General features: G+C 43.7%; 1 protein-coding gene across 1 annotated transcript in view; it reads left to right on the forward strand.

The window, feature by feature from the left end:
- PDGFRL (platelet derived growth factor receptor like) overlaps positions 1-24,109 on the forward strand; it is a 66,601-nt gene extending 42,492 nt beyond the window's left edge. Inside the window, exons 3-6 of the mRNA XM_009212578.3 lie at positions 2,702-2,853; positions 9,524-9,817; positions 16,236-16,375; positions 23,614-24,109. Coding sequence (XP_009210842.1) covers positions 2,702-2,853; positions 9,524-9,817; positions 16,236-16,375; positions 23,614-23,802 — 775 coding nt within the window. The 3' untranslated portion in view covers positions 23,803-24,109. The remainder of the gene's footprint in view (positions 1-2,701; positions 2,854-9,523; positions 9,818-16,235; positions 16,376-23,613) is intronic.
- The last annotated feature ends 269 nt before the right edge of the window (positions 24,110-24,378 follow it).

A 24,378-nucleotide genomic window follows, 5' to 3' on the forward strand; every position in this document is an offset into this window, starting at 1 on the left:
TTTTTTTTTTTGGCTGTGCTAACTGTCCCCAATGCTGCATGTGTACTATTTGTCATGGCTATAGTAATATTCATGATTACTACTACTCATCTGTAATTAAGATATAACTGGGATAATACAATGAACCAGGCATTGCATGAAGGGCTTTGTATGTATCTTCTTATCTAATGAGTGGCATTCAGAACATACTTAATGGACTTAAGGAAGACTTGCTCCCAAGTGGTTCACAAGCTGTGGGTTTCAGGGAAGCCATTTCTGCTGTCTCAGACTCAGTTTCCCCCTCTGCAAAATAGGGAGCTGGATGCCTGCCTCTCCGGGTTCTTTCCTTTTTCATCACTGGTTTAACTCAATTCACTTGTGTTTAGGGAGTCCTTGCTGTGTACTCTGCACAGATTTGTTGCTTAGAGAATATAAAACAAATACAGTTCAGTCCCTGTGTCAAAGCTTGTACCATCTAGTGTAATGACAGGAAGCCAGGGGTATCCGAGGGGTAGAGAACAGGGAAGTCAATTATGTCGGGCAAAAGTGGGGAGATTCCTGAGAGTCGATTCTAATTAGAAGCTTCCTGAAGGAGGAGAGATTTCCGTTCAGGGTAAAGGAGGCAGTTGATGGCGTGGGAGTACAGAAGCACCTCTTGACAGAACTGGTGGACAAAACAAGCTATTCAGCAGTGAACCAGAACAGGGCTGTGTTCAGGACCAACTCACCTGACATTTTGCCCTATGCTAAATGTAAACTGGTCACCGTATCGATACTGCTGCAAGATAAACTGGAGAATCTCAACTACATCATAAAAGTATGTGGATCTCAGAAGAGTGAAGCATTTGGATATTTGAGATGAGTCCCCAGATTAAAACTGCTTATTTTGGCGTCCCCATATGCTGAGTCTCTCGGCCTCAGGGGAACCTCCAGTGTGGGGATGATAAATCTGATACATCTGGATTTCTGCCACAATATAATAGAATTAATTACCATTGAAATTGGCTAATGCTTGTGTTTAATAATAAATATATATGTCCCTCTTCGTTTCAGAAAGAAACTGAAGGGGGTTGCAAATATATTTGCAATGCAACAAGATACAAAATACAAGAGATAAGGAAGAAAAATAAAAGAAGAAATAATAGAGTAAGGTCAGAGGAAAAGTCCAAATGCCCAAAGGCTTTAAATACTTTATTAGAAGTGGGCTGCATGCATGCTTTGGGCTCAGGATCTTATCAGCCAATGCATTTTTTTCCTAAAAGAAAGTTTTTGGTTTTAACATGATAATGTAACGTGTCTAAGATTCCAAGAGTTAATGCGGAGACTTACCTTTATCGATGAAAGGGATTTTGGGTATTGGATAATGCTGTGTACTTTCATTCATGTTGACTGCTTAGAAACGAATTCATGAGACACAGACTGAAAGCAAAACACCAGCCCAAGGCTTTCTGGCTGAGCTTCTGAGGCTGCGTAGCTTTTGCACCAAGGATTTTACTTAACGAAACCGCAGGTCTGAGGACAATTATGTTCTCCAAGAAGAGGCATTCTCTTTGACGTTTATTATTTCCTTTGAGGAGAGGCTTTTCTCTGTGCTTCCCCCACACACCCATTTATCAGAAACATACTCTTTATTTTTTAGAGATAGGGTCTTGCTCTGTCACCCAGGCTGGAGTGCAATGGTATGATTATGACTTGCTGGCATCTCAAATTCTTGTGCTCAAGCCATCTTCCTGCCTTAGCATACCAAGTAGCTAGGACTACAGGAGTCAGCCATCATGCCAGGCTCATTGTTTAATTTTTGTAAAAATAGGGTCTTGCTATGTTGCCCAGGTTGGTTTCAAACTCCTGGTCTCAAGTTATCCTCCCATCTTGGCCTCTCAAAACACTGGGATTATAGCTGTGAACCACTGCCAAACATGTTGTTTTTTTCTTTTTCTTTTTTTTTTTTTTTTTTAAGTGGTGACACATCGGTTTATTAAAATATGTAGCAATGTATGGTGAAAATAATGTTCATATTTTATTTTCTTAAAACAGAATATTGCAGTTTTTAGTGATAGATTTTGTTTTTTAGGGTGGTTTTCGGTTTCAGAGAAATGGAGAAAAAGATACAGGGTGCCCATTTACGTCCTCCCCTCCTGCACACAGTTTTCCCATTATTAATTTCTTACATTAATGTGGTACATTTTTGACAACTGATGATAACATATTGATACGTTATCATTAGCTAGTCCATAGTTTAAGGTAGGGTTCACATCTTGTATTGCTCATTCTTTGAGTTTTGACAAGTGTATAATATTGCATTTTCACGATTAACATTTCTGTGTATTTTATCACTGCATAAAATCTGAAAAAAAGTAGTAAAATCCAGAAATATGGTTATGAATAAAATTTTTTGAATTGTTGCAAAAAATATTTACCTCGTTGTATTATACTGAAAAGCCGAACAATCCATCATATTGCTCAAATTGTTATAGAACGAACTTTAAAATGGAAAAATGTCATTTTTTTCCTGATTTCCTTTTTTTTTCAGTTTTTTTTAATTATTATTTTTTATTATTATACTTTAAATTCTAGGGGTGTTTGACAAGCCAGACACATTCTTTGTGACATTGGAGAAAGACTGGGGCAAGTCCGCCCAGAGAACCGTGGAGCCAAGTGTGACAGCTGGAGGGCCTCAGCCCAGGTCTGACCTCCTTTGAGTTCATGTCTCTTTTATTCCTAGTGTCAAGCAGAATGAGCGCTACGGCCAGTTGACTCTGGTCAACTCTACCTCGGCGGACACGGGTGAATTCAGCTGCTGGGGGCAGCTCTGCAGCGGCTACATCTGCAGGAAGGACGAGACCAAAACAGGCTCCACCTACATCTTTTTCACAGGTAAAATACTTGGTGCATTCATGGAACTCTTCAAACTTCTGGACTTGGCTGAGAGCTGAAGGTTTCCCTACTGCATGCTGAATAGCAAATAATGACATCAGAGCACTTCTTGTTTGCCAGGCTCTGGGCTAAATGCTTTACATCAGTTATTTCACATAAGTCTTACCATAACCCTTCAGGGCATATACTAATATTATTTCCTTTTTTTTTTTTTTTTTTTTTCAGATGGGAAAGTTGAGGTTAAATAAGTCCTTAAGGTCACACAGCAAGTAAGTGGTGGTAACAAGATTTCAACACAAACCGTTTGGTTCCAGGGTCTGTCCCTGCACTCGCCAATACAGTGACCACTAGACACGTGTGGCTACTTAAATTTAAATGAAAATTAATCAAAATGAAATAAAATTCAAAACAGTTTCTCAGTGCACTTGCCAGGTTTCAAGTGCTCAACTGTGGCACATAGCTAATGGCTATTGTACTAGACAGCACAGAGAGAGAACATTCCCTTTATCACAGAAAGTTCTATTGGACAGTGCTGCTGTTGACTTTCATCACTGTGTTCTCAGAACCTATGACCATCTCCTCTCTGGAAACTCCATAGGATGCTTTGCTAAAGACCTCCTCCCATTTGTCATTTTTATTATTTTATTTTTTGATTTTTCCGTAGAAATGAGGTCTCACTGTGTTGCCCAGGCTGGTCTCAAACTCCTGAGCTCAAGCTATCCTCCTGCTTTGGTCTCCCAAAGTGCTGTAGTTACAGGCATGAACCACAGTGCTCAGCCCCATTTGTTCTTGGGAGTACTATGAGCTGGGATTTCAGAGGCAAGATTCCCAAAGATTGTGGCTCTTGTGTCTCCAGTCTCTGTCCCTAAGCCTCAGTGGACTGCCTGAAAATGTTCAAGTCAGGGTGGAGAACTCTGCAGTGCAAAGTATGTTTCTGGAAGGTGGAGCTTGCATTTTGAGAAACAGGTGTGCAGAATAACTGCTCAGCCTCTTTCTTCTGTAATGTTCTCTAAGTTCTGAAGTTTAGGGGATGAAGTTCTCCAACAAGGTTCAGAGGTCAGTAACAGCTTTCAGGAATCTTACAAATCCACCCCAGTCCCATTGTTGGCCAAGACATTTCAGGTGAAACCAGAATCCTTTCTTAGTGCCTGGCCAGGGACTTTCATGAGATTTCTCTATGCCCTGAATCCATCTACCTTTCAGACCTAGACCTAAATAGGCCTAGACGTAGACTTAGACCTATGACCCAAATGATGTTATGACCTGACCAGTAAAGAATGTTTTAGTACAATTTTATGTATTTGTCCTTTCCTGCCCAAATAACTCCCCTCTGGCAAGAAGATGGATTAGTAGGGTACGCTGCAGTTCTGGAAGCACATGTATCTCATTTTGAAGGAGACTTTTTACTCCTTAGTTCAGCTAGATCCGAGTTCTTGTCTCATGCCAGGAAAACTTAGGCACACAGACACTTAAAAGAGTGAGTGGAGTAGAATTTAGTATGCGAAAGCTCTCAGCAAAAAGAGGGGTCCTGAAAGCAGGTTGCAGGTTGCCCTCTACACGGCTGAATACAAGGGCTTCTATGTTCCCCTGGTAGGACTGGGTTCCCTGTTTGTAAAAGGCGTGAATTCCTGGCGGCTCCACCCCTTCCTTTCAGTGTACATGCAGGCCCTTAATCTGAGTCACTCCACGTTGATTTATTTCCCTTACTGCACGTGTGTTAAGGGATGGAATTTTTCACTAGGGGCATGTTTAGGCAAGACTCCTGAGCACAATGACCTTGGTAGGTCAGAGGTTCTCTAAGGACCCTCCCATATCTGCTTGGGAGAGTTCTCTGCCTCCTGCCTCTATCAATTTCATTTCTACAACATCCCTGGGAAATAAGCAGAAGCTATTTTATTATCTCCAAAATACCAGAAGTACTAATGCTCATGCTGAGCCATAATGTTCCAGGACTTGTAGTGGCACAATAAGGAGTGAAACCTTTTTTTCTGACCCAGGATCCAGTGTTTTTACTGCCTTGAACCTTTTCTAGGACAAGGTGAAGGATGGACTGATAGCCAGATTCTAGCTAGCATAACTGGTGTTGTCAGGAGAATTGTTAATAATTGTTCATAGGCACTCTCTTTGGATCTTCATTTTGGAACTCGCTACCCAAGACTGTCTGTGTGCCCTTTGTATTATACCATGCTGTGAAGCAACAGTGGAAAAGGCAACTAATTAAGATGAATAAAAGTCTGTTATTCCAGACAACGACTGATTCCACATTTCAAGTTGCAGAAGGAAGATGCTTTGCCATAATTAGCACTGTTTTGTCTTCCCAAAGTATCAGTCGAGGTTTTGAACTGAAGGCTTAGCTTGAGCATAATGTTCTATTAATGTTATGGGGTCTTGGCCAGCCATGGTGGCTCACACCTATAATCCCAGCACTTTGGGAGGCCGAGGTGGGTGGATCACTTGAGGTCAGGAGTTCGAGACCAGCCTGGTCAGCATGGAGAAATCCCATCTCTACAAAAATACAAAAATTAGCTGGGTGTGGTAGCGCACACCTGTAGTCCCAGCTACTCAGGAGGCTGAGGCAGGAGAATCACCTGAATCTGGGAGGCGGTGGTTGCAGTGAGCCAAGATTGTGCCACTGCACTTCCAACATGGATGACAGAGCAAGACTTTGTCTCAAAAAAAAAAAAAATATGAAAAAAATTATGCGCTCACTTTGAGTTTTGGAGGCAGATCCTTTTTTTTTTTTTTTTAATTTACTGAACTCCTTTTGGGAACCAAAGAAAGGCTAAAATATATTTATTCCAACTATCAAGAAACTTTGATCAAAAAGGGAGGTGACCTAATGAGGTTTTTTTCCCTGATTTCTCTTTTTTTTTTTCTTATTTCTCAACCCTAAGGTAGGAGTCCAGTTGGATTTTCACTGTAGGGTTTATCAATTTGTCTTTCTAAGCATGGGTGGGTTTGAAAAATCAAGATGGGCAGTCACAGAAGCTGAGGTTCCCACTGCTGGCTCCGGATTCTTTCAGAACATATGTTTCCTGGCTACGCATGTGGAGAAACGTCTGTCATTCATTATGTTTGTATGTTTCCTAGAGTTTGATTGAAAACACTGAAGCTTCTTTTGGGGGACTGACTGTTGTTAGTGTGCAATCTGTGATAAACAATTGTCATATATATTTCCTCTTTCATCTTTATCCAGGAGGCTCTTGGAAGGTTTTTCTCCCTTGTCTCTCACTTTTTATTGGAATATAACATATGTAAAGAAAAACATTCAGATTCTCAGTATACAGCTCAATAAATTATCCTCAACCAAACAGGCACATGTAACTCCCACCCAGGTTAAGGATGAGAACATTACCAGCGGCAGGGCTTTCTCATCGTGAAAGGCTGGGGCTCTCATTTTTATATGTAGGAAAACCACATTAATAAGTACTTTCCTGGCTGGGCACAGTCCCAGCACTTTGGGAAGCTGAGGGAGGTGGATCACTTGAGGTCAGGGGTTCGAGACCAGCCTGATCCACATGGCGAAACCCTATCTCGACTGAAAATACAAAAATTAGCTGGGTATGGTGGCATGCGCCTGTAGTTTCAGCTACTTAGGAGGCTGAGGCACAAGAATCGCTTATACCCAGGAGGCAGTGAGCCAAAGTTGCAGTGAGCCGAGATTGCACCACTACACTCCAGCCTGGGTGATGGAGTGAGCCTGTCTCAAAAAAAAAGACTCTTCTAAATATTGAATTTGCTATAATTTGGATTTAGTGTATAGCTTGTTAACTTCACTTTTTTTTTTTTTTTTTTTTTTTGTGAGACTCTGTCTCGGCTCACTGCAACCTCCGACTCTCCTGGTTGAAGCAATACTCCTGCCTCAGCCTCCCAAGTAACTGGGATTACAGGCACGTGCCACCACACCCAGCTAATTTTTGTATTTTTAGTAGAGACAGAGTTTCACCATGTTGTCCAGGAGGGTCTCAATCTCCTGACCTCATGATCCGCCCACCTCGGCCTCCCAAAGTGCTGGGATTACAAGTGTGAGCCACCCCACGTGGCCAATTTTTTTTTTTTTTTAAATGTAAAGTCCCATGTGCTTAGTTTTCTTTAAATAATACATTTGTCATCTAGATTAGTGAACATAAATACATTTGCAGGGGACATGTAATCTATAATTATTAAAATTAACTTCAACATTTTTGGTTGTTGATGGAAGCTACAAATTGCAAATATATTTTTTAAAGTAACTGGTGTGCTCACTTACTTCAAAGTATGTGTTATAGTATAAGAAGTAAGGCTGGGCACATTGGCTCACCCCTGTAATCTCAGCACTTTGGGAGGCCAAGGCAGGAGGATTGCTTGAGTCCAGCAATTTGAGACCAGCCTGGGCAACATAGTGAGACCCTGACTCTACAAAAACCAAACAATAAAAAATTAGGCTTGGTGGCACGTGCCTGTAGTCCCAGCTACTCAAGAGGCTGAGGTGGGAGGATCACTTGAGCCCTGGATGTTGAAACTGCAGTAAGTCATGATCATGCCACTGCACTCCAGCCTGGGCAACAGAGTGAGACCCTGTCTCAAAAAAAAAAAAAAAAGGATATTTTTATGTTCTTAAATTCACATGGTTCACTTATTCAACTAACGACTTTGCTTATTGATTCAGATTATTCTACACACTCTTAAAACAAAAGTTGCCTCTAAATCTTGCAATCATGCAATCCTAAAGTGTTACTGCTAAGAAAACATCTTTAATATTATCCACTCCAGATTCTTCTCTTGACAAATGTGGACACTGAAGCATGAGGAAATTAAGTAATGCCTCCAAGGCCATCTAGATGGACTGTGTGAACACATGAACGTTGGGCACAACTTTGACAGAGGTGCTCCTTACCTAAGCCTGAAAGCCAATTTCTCATAAAGTAGAATGGATCTCCCAGCCTGATGGAAACCCATGTAAAACACGGAGACTCTCTGAGCCATGATATGCTCTTCCCTCGTCTTAGAGCCAAGAGGAAGGATCTCCATGTTAGTGAACTTGGTACTTATAGCCCAAGAACTCTTGGCTCATGAACCATTCGGTGATGTCTCCAGGAATTCTGCCCCCAACCTAAAACACCATCTAACTCTGACACAAAGAAGGCAAGTTGGGGAGAAAGGCAAGAAAAATTATTTATTTCAGGAACATTGTGGGGAAAACACAAGAAAGGATGTAATACGTATTAGGGTATCACTAGCTCCAAATATTTCCCTTTGCAATTACTATAATATTCCCTCACAGAATGATCCAGAAAAACAAAGGATTTAATATACCATTCCAAAAAAGAAAAGCCACCAGCACCAACAAAAATTACCCCCAAAAGCCCAGTCCAGAGTTTCTTGCCTATCCTAAGGACACAGTCAGTCCTCATTTCTCCCATTTCGGTAAGATAAAAATGCCATCATCTGAGCTTAAAGAACCAGGCAGAGTAATTTCAGAGGAAATGAGGGGATGTAAGAGACTGGCTGAAGATTCCCAGCCAGGTGCTGGCCAAGCCGAGAGCAGACCTGAGACTGATGGGTTCCTCCTTCAAGCCGACAACATTCCCCTCCACTAACTTTGGCAGGCACCAGGTCCTCTGGGCTGTGTGGGGAGCTCTGATGTGCTGGGAAATGCTTCCTGGCTGGCAGTTACTGACCATGGCTGTGGGGTTGATTTCTCCACACACAAGCAGCAGATGGCTTCAAGGTTTTACAATTGCTAAGGGTTTAAAACTTACAATCATAAAATCACATTAATAAGTGCTTTCCTAAATACTGAGTTTGCTGTAATTTGGATGTAGTTTACAGCTTATTAACTTGATTTTTTCTGGAAATCTAAAATCCAATGTGCTTAGTCTTCTTTAAGAAATATGTGTGTCATCTACATGAGTGGATATAAATACATTTGCAGGGGACATATGTAATCTATAATTATTAAAATGAACTTTAACACATTTTTTTCTTGATGGAAGCTACTGATTGCAATTTTTTTTTTTTTGAGACACAATCTTACTTTGTTGCCCAGGCTGGAGTACAGTAGCATGATCTCGCTAATCCGCAACTCCTACTCACCTCCTGGTTCAGGGTAATTCCTCACGCCCTCAGCCTCCCATGGCTGGGACCTACATGCCACCACACTCCAGCCAATTTTTTTTTTTGTATTTCTAGTAGAGATGGCTCTACCACGCTTGCCCAGGCTGGTCTCAACTCCTCTGAGCTCAGGCAATCCAGCACCTCTAGCCTCCTGGGGCAGCATAGGGATTACAGGCATGAGCCACCACGCCTGGCCATTGTAAATATATTTTAAAGTAAGTAGGCTGCCACTTAATTTCCAAAGTGCATGTATTAAAGTATAAGAAGTATAAATTGTTAAACCTTAACGTGTGCTGGGTTGATTTGTTAACTCCTAAATCTTGTTCCTTTGCTGCTTCCTGGCTGTGGATCCGTAAATTTTACTTTCCATTTGAACTGATACCTTTTCTGTTTTCTTTAAGGAGACGGGAAGGAAAATCATTCTTCTAAAAAATGAAAAGCATTAAAATAAAAAAAGAAACCCCAGCTTTTGCTACTCCTAAGGATTCAGTATTTGGAGGATGTTGCCAGAATCCTTAAGGATGCTTTTACTTTGCTTCTCCGGAGTGAATAAGCCTGTGTCTTCCCTTTGCAGAGAAAGGAGAACTCTTTGTGCCTTCTCCCAGCTACTTCGATGTTGTCTACTTGAACCCGGACAGACAGGCTGTGGTTCCTTGTCGGGTGACTGTGCTGTCGGCCAAAGTCACGCTCCACAGGGAATTCCCAGCCAAGGAGATCCCAGCCAATGGAACGGACATTGTTTATGACATGAAGCGGGGCTTTGTGTATCTGCAACCTCATTCCGAGCACCAGGGCGTGGTTTACTGCAGGGCGGAGGCTGGGGGCAGATCTCAGATCTCCGTCAAGTATCAGCTGCTCTACGTGGCAGGTAAGCCCGGCCACCCCTGTCTAGATTCTAGTCACTCCGCTGGTCAGTTTCAGGTACTGCTGTTCCCTGCCTGCAGATGGAATAAGGAAGCACCATGGGTGCCTTTTGTTTCATTATTGTTGGGTTTTGGTTTTTTTTTTTTCCTTTTTTCCTCAAACAGTGTCCCTTTTTGTTGCCCAGGTTGGAATGCAGTGGCACAACCATTTTCTTACTGCAGCGTTAAAGCCCTGGGCTCAAGTGGTCCTCCCTCCTTAGCCTCCTGAGTAGCTGGAACCACAGGCATGCGCCACCATGCCCTGCTAATTTTTTTTTTTTTTGTCTCATACAAAAGAGGTCTCCCTACCTTGCCTGGGCTGGTCTCGAACTCCTGAGCTTAAACAATCCTTCAATCTCAGCTTCCCAGAGTGCCGAGATTCTAGGTGTGAGCCACCATGCTCAGCCCACTTACGCTGTTCTTAAAGGCTTCCCTTCTGCCCCACCGCTTCTAGGATGTTCTCCTTCCTTGCTATGACTCTGACCGAAAACCCCTCTTCCCCCTTCCAGCCAAATCCTTCCATCATTCACTCTGGTGCTGCCTCTCTGTTTGATAAGCAGGTCTTCTAAGTCCCCAGACTGCTTTAAAGCATCCTCCCAGCCTCTTGGTCTTAACCCGAATCTGCTGTCTCCTAAGGACACCGTTCGCTCCCACCTCAAGGCTGGCATCATTCTTGTACCCATTCCCACCCCCCAACCCTCATTCTCTGCCCTTCTGTTGGGAACCTCTGCTCTTTGGGGGCTCCACCAGCATTCTCATTTCCTTTCCTGTCACTCCCCTGCATGCATCGAACATCTTGGCACTTGGTTCATGGTCCTGCTTGTCGCTCCATTTTTAGAGTGACTTTGATATCGACTTAGAACCCACTGGTCAGGTTCATGGACCCCTCATCTGCTCCACCTCGGATATTCCCACCCTCATCACAATGTGAACATGTCAACCACAACCGCTGTGACAGCAATCACCGGGGCTGACCCCAGCTCCAGTGACACAGGCTTGTACTTTCCCAGGAGTCTGTGTTTGTTTAATGACTCCCTCAACCACAATCCTCACCTGCACCCCCTGTTCCCCAGGGCTTTCTGCCCTCCCCACCCACGAGGCTTAGATCCTGGCTCCCAGCACATCTCTACTCACTACCCATGCCCTGCACGCCCTCATCTCTGTACTCCCCTCTCCCGTCCAGGAAAGAACCATCCTGGATGAACACAGCTAACCTTCTCCTCGTACCCGTACCCAGAGTTAAGAGCTGTTGGGACACTCCCATGGGTGGGTAGAGGGCTTGGCCACGAATCCCCCATCTCTTGTCCACCCTGCCTGGCGTCCTCTGCGTTTTGTTCCATCTTTCTTCTGCTTTCCCCAATGTGCACGGAACACTTGGAGTCCTCAAATTCCCACCTCATTCTCTTCCAACTGGCCTTACTCCCTTCCTCTTGACAGATCTGAAACATGATCAGTCTCCCAGTGAAAATTGGAACTACTTCTTTTAATGTGGCCATTTTAGTGAGGAGTTTCATTTCAGGGCATTTATACATGAAATACGTTTTTCCCTGGTAACTGCCAGCCATTCCACTGTGTTAAATCCCCGTTTTCCTGAGGGTAGGGAGATCTGTTAGTCGTGTTGAGTTTCCCTTTGACATCCAGGAGGCTCGCTGGGTGAGTAAGACAGCCTCGTTCTGATTTCTAAGGCCGTTTGTTTAAAATCTTCAGTCCCGACAATTGATCCAAGCCTGCTTTCTGCTCTTCCTTCCACATGCAGGCTCCATGCTGAGTCCAGCAGCTCTGAGCCAGAGGCCACAGTCCCCTCTGCTCCCCTCCCCTCCCCTCCCTGCTGGGACACCAGGTTAGGGGAAGTAAGAGACAGAGGTCAGAGCCCAAGAGCTGGCTACCCCTGGTAATAAATGCTGACCTGGCTTGCTGTCTGTGAGCCTGATGGGACCAGATAGTGACTCCAGTGCTTTGTCACAGGTGATAGGGACTCGCCTGTCACAAGCCCCTTTAGTGTCCTAGGCCCTGTCCCATGCAGCCTCGCCTCCTCCTGGACCCTCAGCTGGAGGCTGCCTCTGCTTGTATGAACTTCTTTGCTGTTAGGTGCAGCACGACTGAGAAAGCCTGGAGTCTTGACGTCTCTGTGTCCATCTGATCACCTGACTCCGGAGCAGGTAGCCACCAGAACATACTGTGGAGACACAGTCTGGGCCCTCTTTCCTTCTGGAAGTCCCCCACTCTGCCATCTTGTCCAGGGCTCTTTTGCCCCGGGCTGATGGCATAGGGGCAGGCTAGGAGCAGTTCTGTTGCAGAACGCCACAGCACCCCCCAACTTCCTTGACAAGCAGTTCTCTGAGGCCCCTCCCTCACCTTTCTGGAGTGAAGCAGCCCCTTGCCAGCTTTGCAAGGGAGGAGGGGAAGTCGTTTCTCTTTAGGCATTGTAGTCCCTCACAGGTGACTTTAGTCTCTCGGAGAACTCTCACCTTGACCAGGGGCAAGTGGTGTGTGTGGGCAGGGTCCGTCCCCTGCAGTGGAGCTTCTCAGGCAGCCCTGTCGGGGGATCAGTAGCCCCAAGAGTGAGCTGCTCTCTGAAGTTAAAAATTGGGCTCTGTCATGCCTCGTGTTCTCAGCCATGGTGCTTATTCAGCAGGCCATGCCCCTCACGCCCTGTTACCAAATCCCTCTCACGGCCCTGCTTCACCTCCCCGCGTGCTGCGCTGAGCCCACCGCTCTTCCCCACTAGAACCAAGTCCCTGAATGAAAGAGCTCTCCATGTCCCATCTCCACTTCCTTTCCTCCCACACACTCCTCTGCCCACTCCCATCTGGCCTTCTCCCTTGACTTCCACCAAAGTGGCTGTTGCCAAGGTACTCTGGGACCCCCATGCCGTTAAAATCTGTCCCCGTCCCACTGGATTCCGCCTCCCCTGCATGGAACGGCCTCTGCCCTGGTTCCATTTTTTCCAGCTTCCGCCACCTCCCCTACAGCTTTCTCACTCTTCTTGGTCAGCTCTTAGCATTCTATCAACTCTGAAATGCTGGTGCTCCCCCAGTCACCCTTCTTTCCCACTCTTTCTTCTCTCCCTGGGCCTGCTTCACATGTGTACACTGGTAATTCCCAAGCGGGTGGAAGTGGCCAGATCTGGAAGCACCAGATCCACGTGTCCGCCGTCCACCTCGAGCATGCACTGAGATGCTTCGGGACCCTCCATCCTCTGTGTGCCATCCCTGGACTCAGCGCCATCCTCCCTGGACTGGTTCTTCCTCCTCCTCTGCTTTGGTGACGGGACTACCTTCATCCAGGGGACAGGCCTGTGGCTGGAAGTTAAGCTCATCTCCCTTCTCCTCCCAATCCTTTGTACTTTTTTCATTAAATCACTTTCAAATCTTACTGTTTCTCTCCATCCTCACTACAAAAAAGGGATCAAGCTAGCATTGTCTCTGCCCTGGTCTTACGTGAATACCTTCTCATCCATCTCCCCTATGTCCACCTTTTCTTTCTCCACTCTGTTTTCCACATTGCAGTTGATTTTTTTTTTTTTAAGGCAAAATCTTGCTGTGTTGCCCAGACTGGAGTACAGTGGTGTGATCTCGGCTCACTGCAACCTCCACCACCTGGGCTCAAACGATTCTCCTGTCTCACCCTCAGTATCTGGGATTACAGGCATGCGCCAGCATGCCCAGCTAATTTTGTATTTTTAGTTGAGATGGGGTTTCACCATGTTGGCCAGGCTGGTCTCCAACTCCTGACCTCAGGTGATCTGCCCACCTCGGCCTCCCAAAGTGGTGGGATTACAGGAGAGAACCACTGCGCCTGGCCTCTGATTTTAATTAAACTATTCAGTAGGTTCCCACTTCTCCCAGAACCAAAGTCCAAATCCTCTGTGTGGCGTGAATGGCCTCGCATGGACTCACCTCTGTCCTCCTCCCCATCCAGGTCTCACTCCTCCCTCCCCTCCTCTCCCCAGCCCTCCTCACTCCACCACCACCTCTCACCCAGGGCCACGCCCATGAGCACTCCCAGCCTGCTGGTGCCTCCCTGCTTCTCCTGTTCATGTCTTTGAAGCTCAGTCTTGAGATTGTAGTTCAAATAGTACTTCCTCAAGGAAGCCCTTCCTGGCTCTCAGACTGTTGTATTCTGGCCTTTTGGAGTATACTGGGCTTCTGCTTCATAGCTTTTAACGCAGCATTTTAAACTAACCATATAGGCCGGGCGTGGTGGCTCAAGCCTGTAATCCCAGCACTTTGGGAGGCCGAGACGGGTGGATCACGAGGTCAGGAGATCGAGACCATCCTGGCTAACACGGTGAAACCCCGTCTCTACTAAAAAATACAAAAAAACTAGCCGGGCGAGGTGGCGGGCAATTATAGTCCCAGCTACTCGGGAGGCTGAGGCAGGAGAATGGCGTAAACCCCGGAGGCGGAGCTTGCAGTGAGCTGAGATCTGGCCACTGCACTCCAGCCTGGGTGACAGAGCGAGACTCCGTCTCAAACAAACAAACAAACAAAAACTAACCATATAATGACTCACTCAGTGTCTGGCCCCTCCCTTAGAATACAGGTTCCAGGGGCTCAGAGATCAGGTCCATCTCCCTCCCTGGTCTAGACCCACCTGCTAGCACACAACCTTGCTCAAGGCTACCATCAAAATTGCTCGTTGACACACCTGTACTCCCAGCACTATGGGAGGCCAGGGCATGAGGATTGCTTGAGGCTATGAGTTGGAGATCAGCCTGGGCAACATAGACCAAAAAAACTGAAAAATTAGCCAGGTGCAGTGGCTCATACCTGTAATCCTACCTACTCAGAAGGCTAAGATGGGAGGATGGCTTCAGCTTTCCTCCAGGATGCAGGAGTTCGAGGCTGCAGAGAGCTAAGGTTGCACCACTGTTGGCAGGTTCCTGTACTCCCAGCTACTCGGGAGGCTGAGGCAGGAGAATGGTGTGAACCCGGGAGGCAGAGCTTGCAGTGAGCCAAGATCACGCCACTGCACTCCAGCCTGGGTGACAGACCCCGTTTCTTTCTTTCTTTTTTTTAATTATTATTATACTTTAAGTTCTAGGTTACATGTGCACGACGTGCAGGTTTTTTACATATGTATACATGTGCCATGTTGGTGTGCTGCACCCATTAACTCGTCATTTATATTAGGTATGTCTCCTAATGCTATCCCTCCCCACCCCCCACCCCACGACAGGCCCTGGTGTGTGATGTTCCCCACCCTGTGTCCAAGTGTTTTCATTGTTCAATTCCTACCTATGAGTGAGAACATGCGGTGTTTGGTTTTCTGTCCTTGCGATAGTTTGCTGAGAATGATGGTTTCCAGCTTCATCCACGTCCCTACAAAGGACATGAACTCATCCTTTTTTATGGCTGCATAGTATTCCATGGTGTATATGTGCCACATTTTCTTTAACCAGTCTGTCATTGATGGACATTTGGGTTGGTTCCAAGTCTTTTCTATTGTGAATAGTGCCACAATAAACATATGTGTGCATGTGTCCTTATAGTAGCATGATTTATAATCCTTTGGGTATATACCCAGTAATGGGATGGCTGGGTCAAATAGTATTTCAGTTCTAGATCCTTGAGGAATCGCCACACTGTCTTCCACAATGGTTGAACTAGTTTACAGTCCCACCAACAGTGTAAAAGTGTTCCTATTTCTCCACATCCTCTCCAGCACCTGTTGTTTCCTGACTTTTTAATGATCGCCATTCTAAATGGTGTAAGATGGTATCTCATTGTGGTTTTGATTTGCATTTCCCTGATGGCCAGTGATGATGAGCACTTTTTCATGGGTCTGTTGGCTGTATAAATGTCTTCTTTTGGGAAGTGCAGAGACACCATTTCTAAATAAATAGCTTGTTGAGTGAATTCTCCATAAATGAAGAAATTTGTTTCTGAAACATGATGAGGCAAAGGCACTGCAAACCCAGGTAGCAGTTGTGCCCAAACATCTTTCACATCTGTATATTTAGATTTTCTCCTCCTCTTGTGCGGATAGACAGCCACACACTTATCTGCTCCCTGCCACCCCCGTGGACGCCACCACCCAGTACTTCCTACATGCTTCTTCCCTAAGGACTTGTTCCCCCTCACCTCTTTATTCTCTTCACATGACCCCTGACGGACCTCTGAGCCTCCTCACCTAATCACAGGCTTGGAGGCTGTCCTGGGAGTCCTGGTGCCAATCCCATTCCAGACCACCAAGGTCAACAGATAAAGGTGGCTTCAAAGGAAGCCCCAGGTGGTGGGCTCACACCGTCTTGGCGCTGGACGGGAAGTTGTGAGAAAGGCAGAAAAGTCCATCTGTCTCCATAGAAAAGAATGCATGTGTAGGTTTGTTTTTGAGGTTACGTTCAGGGTCTCACTCTCCCTGTCTCCTGCTTGCTTCCAGTTCCCAGTGGCCCTCCCTCAACAACCATCTTGGCCTCTTCAAACAAAGTGAAAAGTGGGGACGACGTCAGTGTGCTCTGCACTGTCCTGGGGGAGCCCGACGTGGAGGTGGAATTCACGTGGATCTTCCCAGGGCAGAAGGTAAGTGTCATACTCAGCACCTGCATCTCAGCACTGCATCTCAGCCAGCCATTTTAATTCACAGCTTTGTCCCCATCCAGTGCTACATGCCATAGCTTAAGAAGTGCAAGAAACATGTGGGACTTTGTTGGGGGCCAAGGCTTGTTTGTTTTCTTTGAAGATGTTTCAGTATATTAAAAAAAAATTTTTTAAGGACAGGAAATAAAAGATTTGAGTTTCATTAGTCAGTTTGCTCAATGTACCCTCTTCATATGCAGGGGTTTTTTTTTAAACCCTTAACTAAGAAGGGACAGTAATGCTCATCGCAGTGCCATTCACAATACCAAAGACATAGAATCAACCTAAATGCCCTTCAGTGGTAGATTGGATAAAGAAAACGTAGTACATATACACCACAGAATACTATGCAGCCATGAAAAAGAATGAGATCGTGTCCTTTGCAGGAACACAAATGAAGCTGGAGGCCATTATCCTTAGCAAACTAACACAGAGACAGAAAAACAAATACCGCATGTTCTCACTTGTAAGTGGGAGCTAAATGATGAGAATACATGGACAAGAAGGGAACAACACACACTGGGGCCTACCTGGGGGTAAAGGGTGGGAGGAGAGAGTGGATCAGGCAAAATAACTAAGGGGTACCAGGCTGAATATTAATACCTGGGTGAAGAAATGATCTTTCATTTCATGACATGAGTTTACCTCTATAACAAACTTGCACATATACCCCTGAACCTAAATAAAAGTTTTTTAAAAAATAAAAGGACACTGGGAGGAAAGGGAAATGAAGTATCTCACTCTTTTCTGCTGCCCCCACCTCAATCTTCAGTCCCATCTTCTGGGTCAACTAGAATCTCACCTCCTCCTGGGGTCCTTCAGAGTGTTCTCTTTGTTTTTAATCTGTTTTGTCATTTTTTTATTTCAGTAGGTTTTTGAGAACAGTAGGCGTTGGGTTACATGAATAAGTTCTTTGGATGATTTCTGAGATTTTGGTGTATCCATCACCTGAGCAGTGTACACTATACCAAATGTACAGGCTTTTATCTCTCACCCCGCTTCCCACCCTTTCCCTCCGAGTCCCCAAAGTTAATTGTGTCATTCTTATGTCTTTGCATCCTCATAGCTTAGCTCACATTTAACAGTGAGGACATACCATATTTGGTTTTCCATTTGTGAGTTACTTCAATTAGAATGATGGTCTCCAGTTCCATCCAGGTTGCTGCAAATGCCATTATTTCATTCCTTTTTATGGCACAGTTGTATTCCATGGTATATATACTATATTTTCTTTATCCACTCATTGACTGATGGGCATTTGAGCTGGTTCCATTTTTTTGTGAATTGTACTGCTATAAACATGTGTACGAGTATCTTTTTCATATAATGACTTCTTTTCCTCTGGGTAGGTACCCAGTAATGAGATTGCTGGATCAAATAGTAGTTCTACTTTTAGTTCTTTAAGGAATCTCCACAGTTTTCCATACTGGTTGTACTAGTTTACATTCCCACCAGCAGTGTAAAAGTGTTCCCTTTTCACCACATCCATGCCAACATCTGCTGTTTTTTGATTTTTAAATTATGGCCATTCTCGCAGGAGTAAGGTGGTATCACATTGTAGTTTTGATTTGCATTTCCTTAATCATTAGTGATGTTGAGCAGTTTTTCATATGTTTGTTGGACTTTGGTATATCTTTTGAGAATTGTCTATTTATGTCCTTAGCCCAGTTTTTGATGGGATTGTTATTTTCTTGCTGATTTGTTTGAGTTCCTTGTAGATTCTGGGTGTTAGTCCTTTGTCAGATGTATAGATTGCAAAAATGTTATCCCACTCTATGGGTTGTCTGTTTATTCTGCTGATTATTTCTTTTGCTGTGCAGAAGCTTTTTAGTTTAATTAAGCCCCATCTGTCTTTGTTTTTGTTGAATTTGCTTTTTGGTTCTTGGTCATGAACTCTTCGCCTAAGCTAATGTCCAGAAAGGTTTTTCCAATGTTATCTTCTAGAATTTTTATGGTTTCAGGTCTTAGATTTAGTATTTGATCCATCTTGAGTTGATTTTTGTATAAGGTGAAAGATAAGGATTCAGTTTTATTCATCTACATTTGGCTTGCCAATTATCCTAGCACCATTTGTTGAATAGGGTGTCCTTTCCCCATTTTATGTTTTCATTTGCTTTGTCAAAGATCAATTGTAAGTATTTGGGTTTATTTCTGGGTTCTCTATTCTGTTCCACTGGTTTGTGTGCTATTTTTATACCAGTACCATGCTGTTTGGGTGACTATGGCCTTATAGTATAGTTTGAAGTCAGGTAATGTGATGCCTCTAGATTTGTTCTTTTCACTTAGTCTTGTTTTGGCTATGCGGACTCTTTTTTGGTTCCGTATGAATTTTAAGATTGTTTTTTCTAGTTCTGTGAAGAATGGTGGTGGTATTTTGGTGGGAATTGCATTGAATTTGTAGATTGGTTTTGGCAGTATGGTCATTTTCACAATATTGATTCTACCCATCCATGGCATGTGATGTGTTTCCACTTGTGTCATCCATGATGTCTTTCAGCAGTGTTTTGTAGTTTTCCTTGTAGAGGTCTTTCACCTCCTTGGTTAGGTGTATTCCTGAGTTGTTTTTTTTTTTTTTGCAGCTATTATAGAAGGGGTTAAGTTATTGATTTGATTCTAAGCTTGGTTGTTGGTGGATAGCAGAGCTGATTTGTTTACATTAATTTTGTATCCTGAAACTTTGCTAAATTCATTTATCAGTTCTAGCAGCTTTTTGGAGGAGTCTTTAGGGTTCTCTAGGTATATGATTATATCATCAGCAAACAGTGACAGTTTGACTTCTCTTTATCGATTTGGATGCCTTTATTTCTTTTTCTTGTCTGATTGCTCTGGCTAGGACTTCGAGTACTATGTTAAATAAAACTGGGCATCCTTGTCTTGCTGTTCTCAGGGGAAATGCTTTCAAGTTTTCTCCATTCAGTATAGATGGTTTTCATTACCTTAAGTTATGTCCCTTCTATGCCAATTTTGCTGAGGGTTTAATCAAAGGGATGCTGGATTTTGTCAAGTGCTTTTTCCGTGTCTGTTGAGATGATCATGTGATTTTTTGTTTTTAATTCTCTGTGGTGTATCACATTAATGACTTGTGTATGTTAAACCACTCCAGTATGAAACCCATTTGATCATGGTGGACTATCTTTTTGATATGCTGTTGGATTTGGTTAGCTAGTATTTTGTTATGGATTTTTGCATCTATATTCATCAAACATGTTGGTCTATAGTTTTCTCTTTTTTGTTATGTCCTTTCCTGGTTTTGGTATTAGGGTGATACTGGCTTCACAGAATGATTTAGGGAGGATTCCTTCTTTCTCTATCTTGTGAAATAGTGTTGATAGAATTGATACCAGTTCTTTGAATGTCTGATAGAATTCATTTGTGAATCCATCTGTACACATATATATGTACGTGTGTGTATATGTGTGTGTGTGTATATATATATATATGATTGTGATATTTTCCTGTTGGACAAGTCCTTTTATCATTACATAATGTCCCTCTTTGTCTTTTTTAACTTCTGTTTCTTTAAAGTTTTTCTGTCTAATATAAGAACAGCTACTCCTCTATAAGACAGGCCTTCACCTGTAATCCCAGCTGCTCGGGAGGCTGAGGCACAAGAATTGCTTGAACCTGGGAGGTGGAGGTTGCAGTGAGCCAAGGTTGCGCCGTTGCACTCCGGCCTGGGCAACAGAGTGAGACTCTGTCTCAAAAAGACAAAACAAACAAAAAGAATAACTACTCCTGCTCACTTTGGTGTCCCTTTTCATGGAATACCTTTTTCCACCCCTTTACGATAGATTTATATGAGTCCTATTTGTTAGGTGAGTCTCTTCAGAACAGCAGATACTTGGCTGGTGACTTCTTACCCATTCTGCCATTCTCTATCTTTTAAGTGGAGCATTTAGGCTATTTGTTGCCTGAATACGTTTTTTTTTTTTTTGTTTTTTTGTTTTTTTTTTTTTTTGTGCTTTTGTTTTATAGGTCCTGTGAGATTTATGCTTTAAGGAGGTTCTCTTTTGGTGTATTTCAAGGATTTGTTTCAATATTTAGAGCTCCTTTTAGCAGTGCCTGTAGTGCCAGGTTGGTAGTGGTGAATTCTCTCAGCATTTGTTTGTCTGAAAAAGACTGTATCTCTCCTTGATTTATGAAGCTTAGTTTCACTGGACACAAAATTCTTGGCTGATAATTCTTTTGTTTAAGGAGGCTGAAGGTAGGGCCTCAATTTCTTCTAGCTTGTAGGGTTTCTGTTGAGGAATCTGCTGTTAATCTGGTATGTTTTCCTTTATAGGTTACCTGGTGCTTTTGCCTTACAGCTCTTAAGATTCTTTCCTTTGTCTTGACTTTAGATAACCTGATGACTATGTGCCTAGGATGATCTTTTTGTGGTGAATTTCCCAGGTGTTCTTTGAGCTTCTTGTATTCAGATGTCTAGCTCTCTAGCAAGGCTGGGGAAGTTTTCTTTGTTTATTCCCTCAAATATGTCTTCCAAACTTTTAGATTTCTCTTCTTCAGGAACACCAGTTATTCTTAGGTTTGGTTGTTTAATATAATCCCAAGCTTCTTGGAGGCTTTGTTCATTCTTTTAAATTCTTTTTTCTTTGTCTTTGTTTGATTGGGTTAATTCAAAAATCTGATGTTCGAGTTCTGAAATTCTTTCTTCTGCTTGTTCACTTCTATTGCTGAGACTTTCCAGTGTATTTTGCATTTCTCTAAGTGTGTCCTTCATTTCCAGAAATTTCTGTTTTTGATATCTATTTCACTGAAGATTTTCCCCTTCATACCCTGTGTCTTTTTTTTGATTTAATTAAATTGGAGTTCACCTTTCTCTGATGCCTCCTTGACTAGCTTAGTAACTGACCTTCTGAATTCTTTTTCTGGCAATTCAGGGATTTCTTTTTGGTTTGGATCAATTGCTGGTGAGCTAGTGTGATCTTCTGGGGTGTTAAAGAAACTTGTTTTGAAATATTACCAGAATTGTTTTACTGGTTCCTTCTCATTTGGTAGACTATGGTAGAGGGAAGATCTGGGGCTCAAGGGCTGCTGCCCATGGGGTGCTCTCTTGATGTAGTGCTCTCCCCGTTGCCCTATGTGTGTGGCTTCCTGAGAGACAAACTGCAGTGATTGTTATTTCTTTTCTGTATCTAGTCACCCAGCAGAGTTACTGGGCTCTGGGCTGGTACTGGGTAGTGCCTGCACAGAGTCCTATGATGTCTCAGGTCTCTCAGCCATGGATACCAGCACCTGCTCTGATGGAGGTGGCAGGGAAGTGAAATGGATGAACTCTGTGAGAGTCCTTAGTTGTAGTTTTGTTTATTGTACTAGTTTTGTGTTGGTTGGTCTCCTGCCAGGAGGCAGCACTTTAAAGAGCATTAGCTGCAGTAGTTTAGGGAGGAACGGTGGTGGGCAGGACCCTAGAGCTTCCAAGAGATTATGTCCTTTGTCTTCGGCTACCAGAGTGGGTAGAAAAAGACCATTAGGTAGCGGCGGGGTAGGCGTGTCTGAGCTCAGACACTCTCCTTGGGCGGGTCTTGCTATAGCTGCTGTTGGGAATGGGGGTGTGGTTCTCAGGCCAATGGATTTATGTTCCCCAGGGGATTAGGGCTGCTCTGCTGTGTCGTGCAGGTCGCCAGGGAAGTGGGACAAAGCCAGCAGTTACAGGCCTCACCCAGCTCCCATGTAGCCCAAAGGGCTGGTCTCACTCCCTCTGTCTCCGCCAACAGCACAGAGTTTGTTTCTAGGCAGTGGATGAGCAGGGTTGAGAACTTGCCCCAGGCTACCAGCCTACCGGCTAAGAAAGCAAACAGGGCTTTCAGGTTTCACACCTGCTACCTGCCACAGTTTCTGTGCTATGTCTGCACTACTGCTTTAGTCCCTCACCCGAGTTCTGTCCAGGAAACTTTGTGTTTGGTCAAAACTGTTAGAAAGTTCAGCTAGAAGTTTTCTTCTCCCTGTGGTCTCTTCCCAGTTTCTCTGGTAGCCCTCTTCAAGGACCTCTGTGAGACAAAGTCAGAAATGCTGGGGACTGAGACAGCCCACAGGGCTCTTCCTGCTGCTTCTTTCTACCGCTGTGTTTCACTTGGCTCTAGTGTTCTCTATACAAGCTGTGCCCATGGCAAGCTGCTGTTAGCAGATATCCACCAAGTGAGCATAGAAATAGACCATGCCGAAAAGGTGCTGTGAGGCCAGAGATAATTTTAAAGTAGACTTCTCATAAAAGCAATTGCAGCATATTTAGCCCTTGTGCATGTTTTGCTTGCTAAAATAACAGCTCTGCTACCAGCACGGAATAATCCCTTTGTTGCCAGAAGAGACTTGGCCTCTACAAGACACATTCAGTAGCTGACATCCTTCTGGCCTACGGGCTGTGATTGGTAGAAAATAACTGTCCCTGGGAATAGTGTTTTCCAGCTTCCTGGTACCAGGTACTTATCAAAAGTGTTGGTCATACTTACAGGACATAGATGATTTTCAGTAGAGGTGTTTTTTCTGGTTTTTGTTTTTTTCCCCCGCTCCTACATTGCTATTTGGTATTTTATGAGAAAAGGTATTCACTGAGTAATACTATGTTCTTATCACCAGAGTTGGCTGAACGTCTCAAAAGTGACCATCTCACTTTCTAGAAATAGGGGTCATGTCATCTAGTACAGTATCTTACCCATCCTTGGTACAACTTTTCTCCCACTGGAGTCCTAAGGCACATTGACCTAATCATAGTTCTCCCTCTCCCAAATCTGAGCAATTGGGAGCTCCTAGTCATTTATACAGTGGGTGCGTTTTCAGGCTACTGACTTTCTATTCTGTAGATAAGAACCACTTAGGAAAAGAAAATGGGCAATGTGAAGAACGAGGCCAGTGGAAAATTTTGTCCTTGCTTGTGCTTAATGCCAGTTCCACTTTCTTGGAGTTCTAAAAGCATACATTTTAGATTAAGTAAAAACTTATAGAAGAAAAGGGCAGACAGACAGCGCCAAACAGCGTAATGAAATTCAAGTCTCTGTTTGGAAAAAATGCAGCCTAAAATGATTCCAGTGTAGAAGCTTCCACAGCTTATGAGCTATGCATACTAAAGTCTTTTATAAGCATGTGCTTTGCTCTTTGAAAGGAACGCTCAACAGTGTTGGGCGAGTGGGAGCTGTTTATAGCAGCTTGTCCCTCGTGCTTCAGTCTGTATGGGTGTCGTTAAACAGGATGAAAGGCCTGTGACGATCCAAGACACTTGGAGGCTGATCCACAGAGGACTGGGACACACCACGAGACTCTCCCAGAGTGTCATTACAGTGGAAGACTTTGAGACCATTGATGCAGGATATTACATTTGCACTGCTCAGAATCTTCAAGGACAGACCACAGTAGCTACCACTGTTGAGTTTTCCTGAGTTGGAAAAGGAAGCGTAATGAACTTATGGAAAACCCATTTGTGTACACAGTCAGCTTTGGGGTTCTTTTTATTAGTGCTTTGCCAGAGGCTGATGTCAAGCACCAAACCCCAACCCCAGCATCTTGAGTCCGACCCTGACATCCAAACTAAAAGGAAGTCATCCAGTCTATTCACAGAAGTGTTAACTTTTCTAACAGAAAGCATGTATTTTGATTGCTTACCTACATACGTGTTCCTAGTTTTTATACATGTGTAAACAATTTTATATACTCATTTCTATTAAATGAACAAGTTTTTGTAAAGAATACAAAGTGGGATAAGTGTTTGTTAAGTTGGCTTAAAGTATATCCAAAAAGACTTGGTGGTGGCGATACGTGGGTCAGTACCAAGTATTCTCTTTTTATCACCACCACAATGTATTAGAATTTTAAAATGTTCTAGATACAGTTCAACTACTTATCCACAAGCAACAACTCCAGATTCAAATGCTTAGAAATGTCATTTTGTCTTAGTAGCAACTTTAAAGCAAACGTGAGTTAATTTATGAAGGTATTGAAAAAAATCATGTATGCTT

This window comes from Papio anubis, chromosome 8 (genome assembly GCF_008728515.1).
Source record: "Papio anubis isolate 15944 chromosome 8, Panubis1.0, whole genome shotgun sequence".
NCBI classification, from domain to species: Eukaryota; Metazoa; Chordata; class Mammalia; order Primates; family Cercopithecidae; genus Papio; species Papio anubis.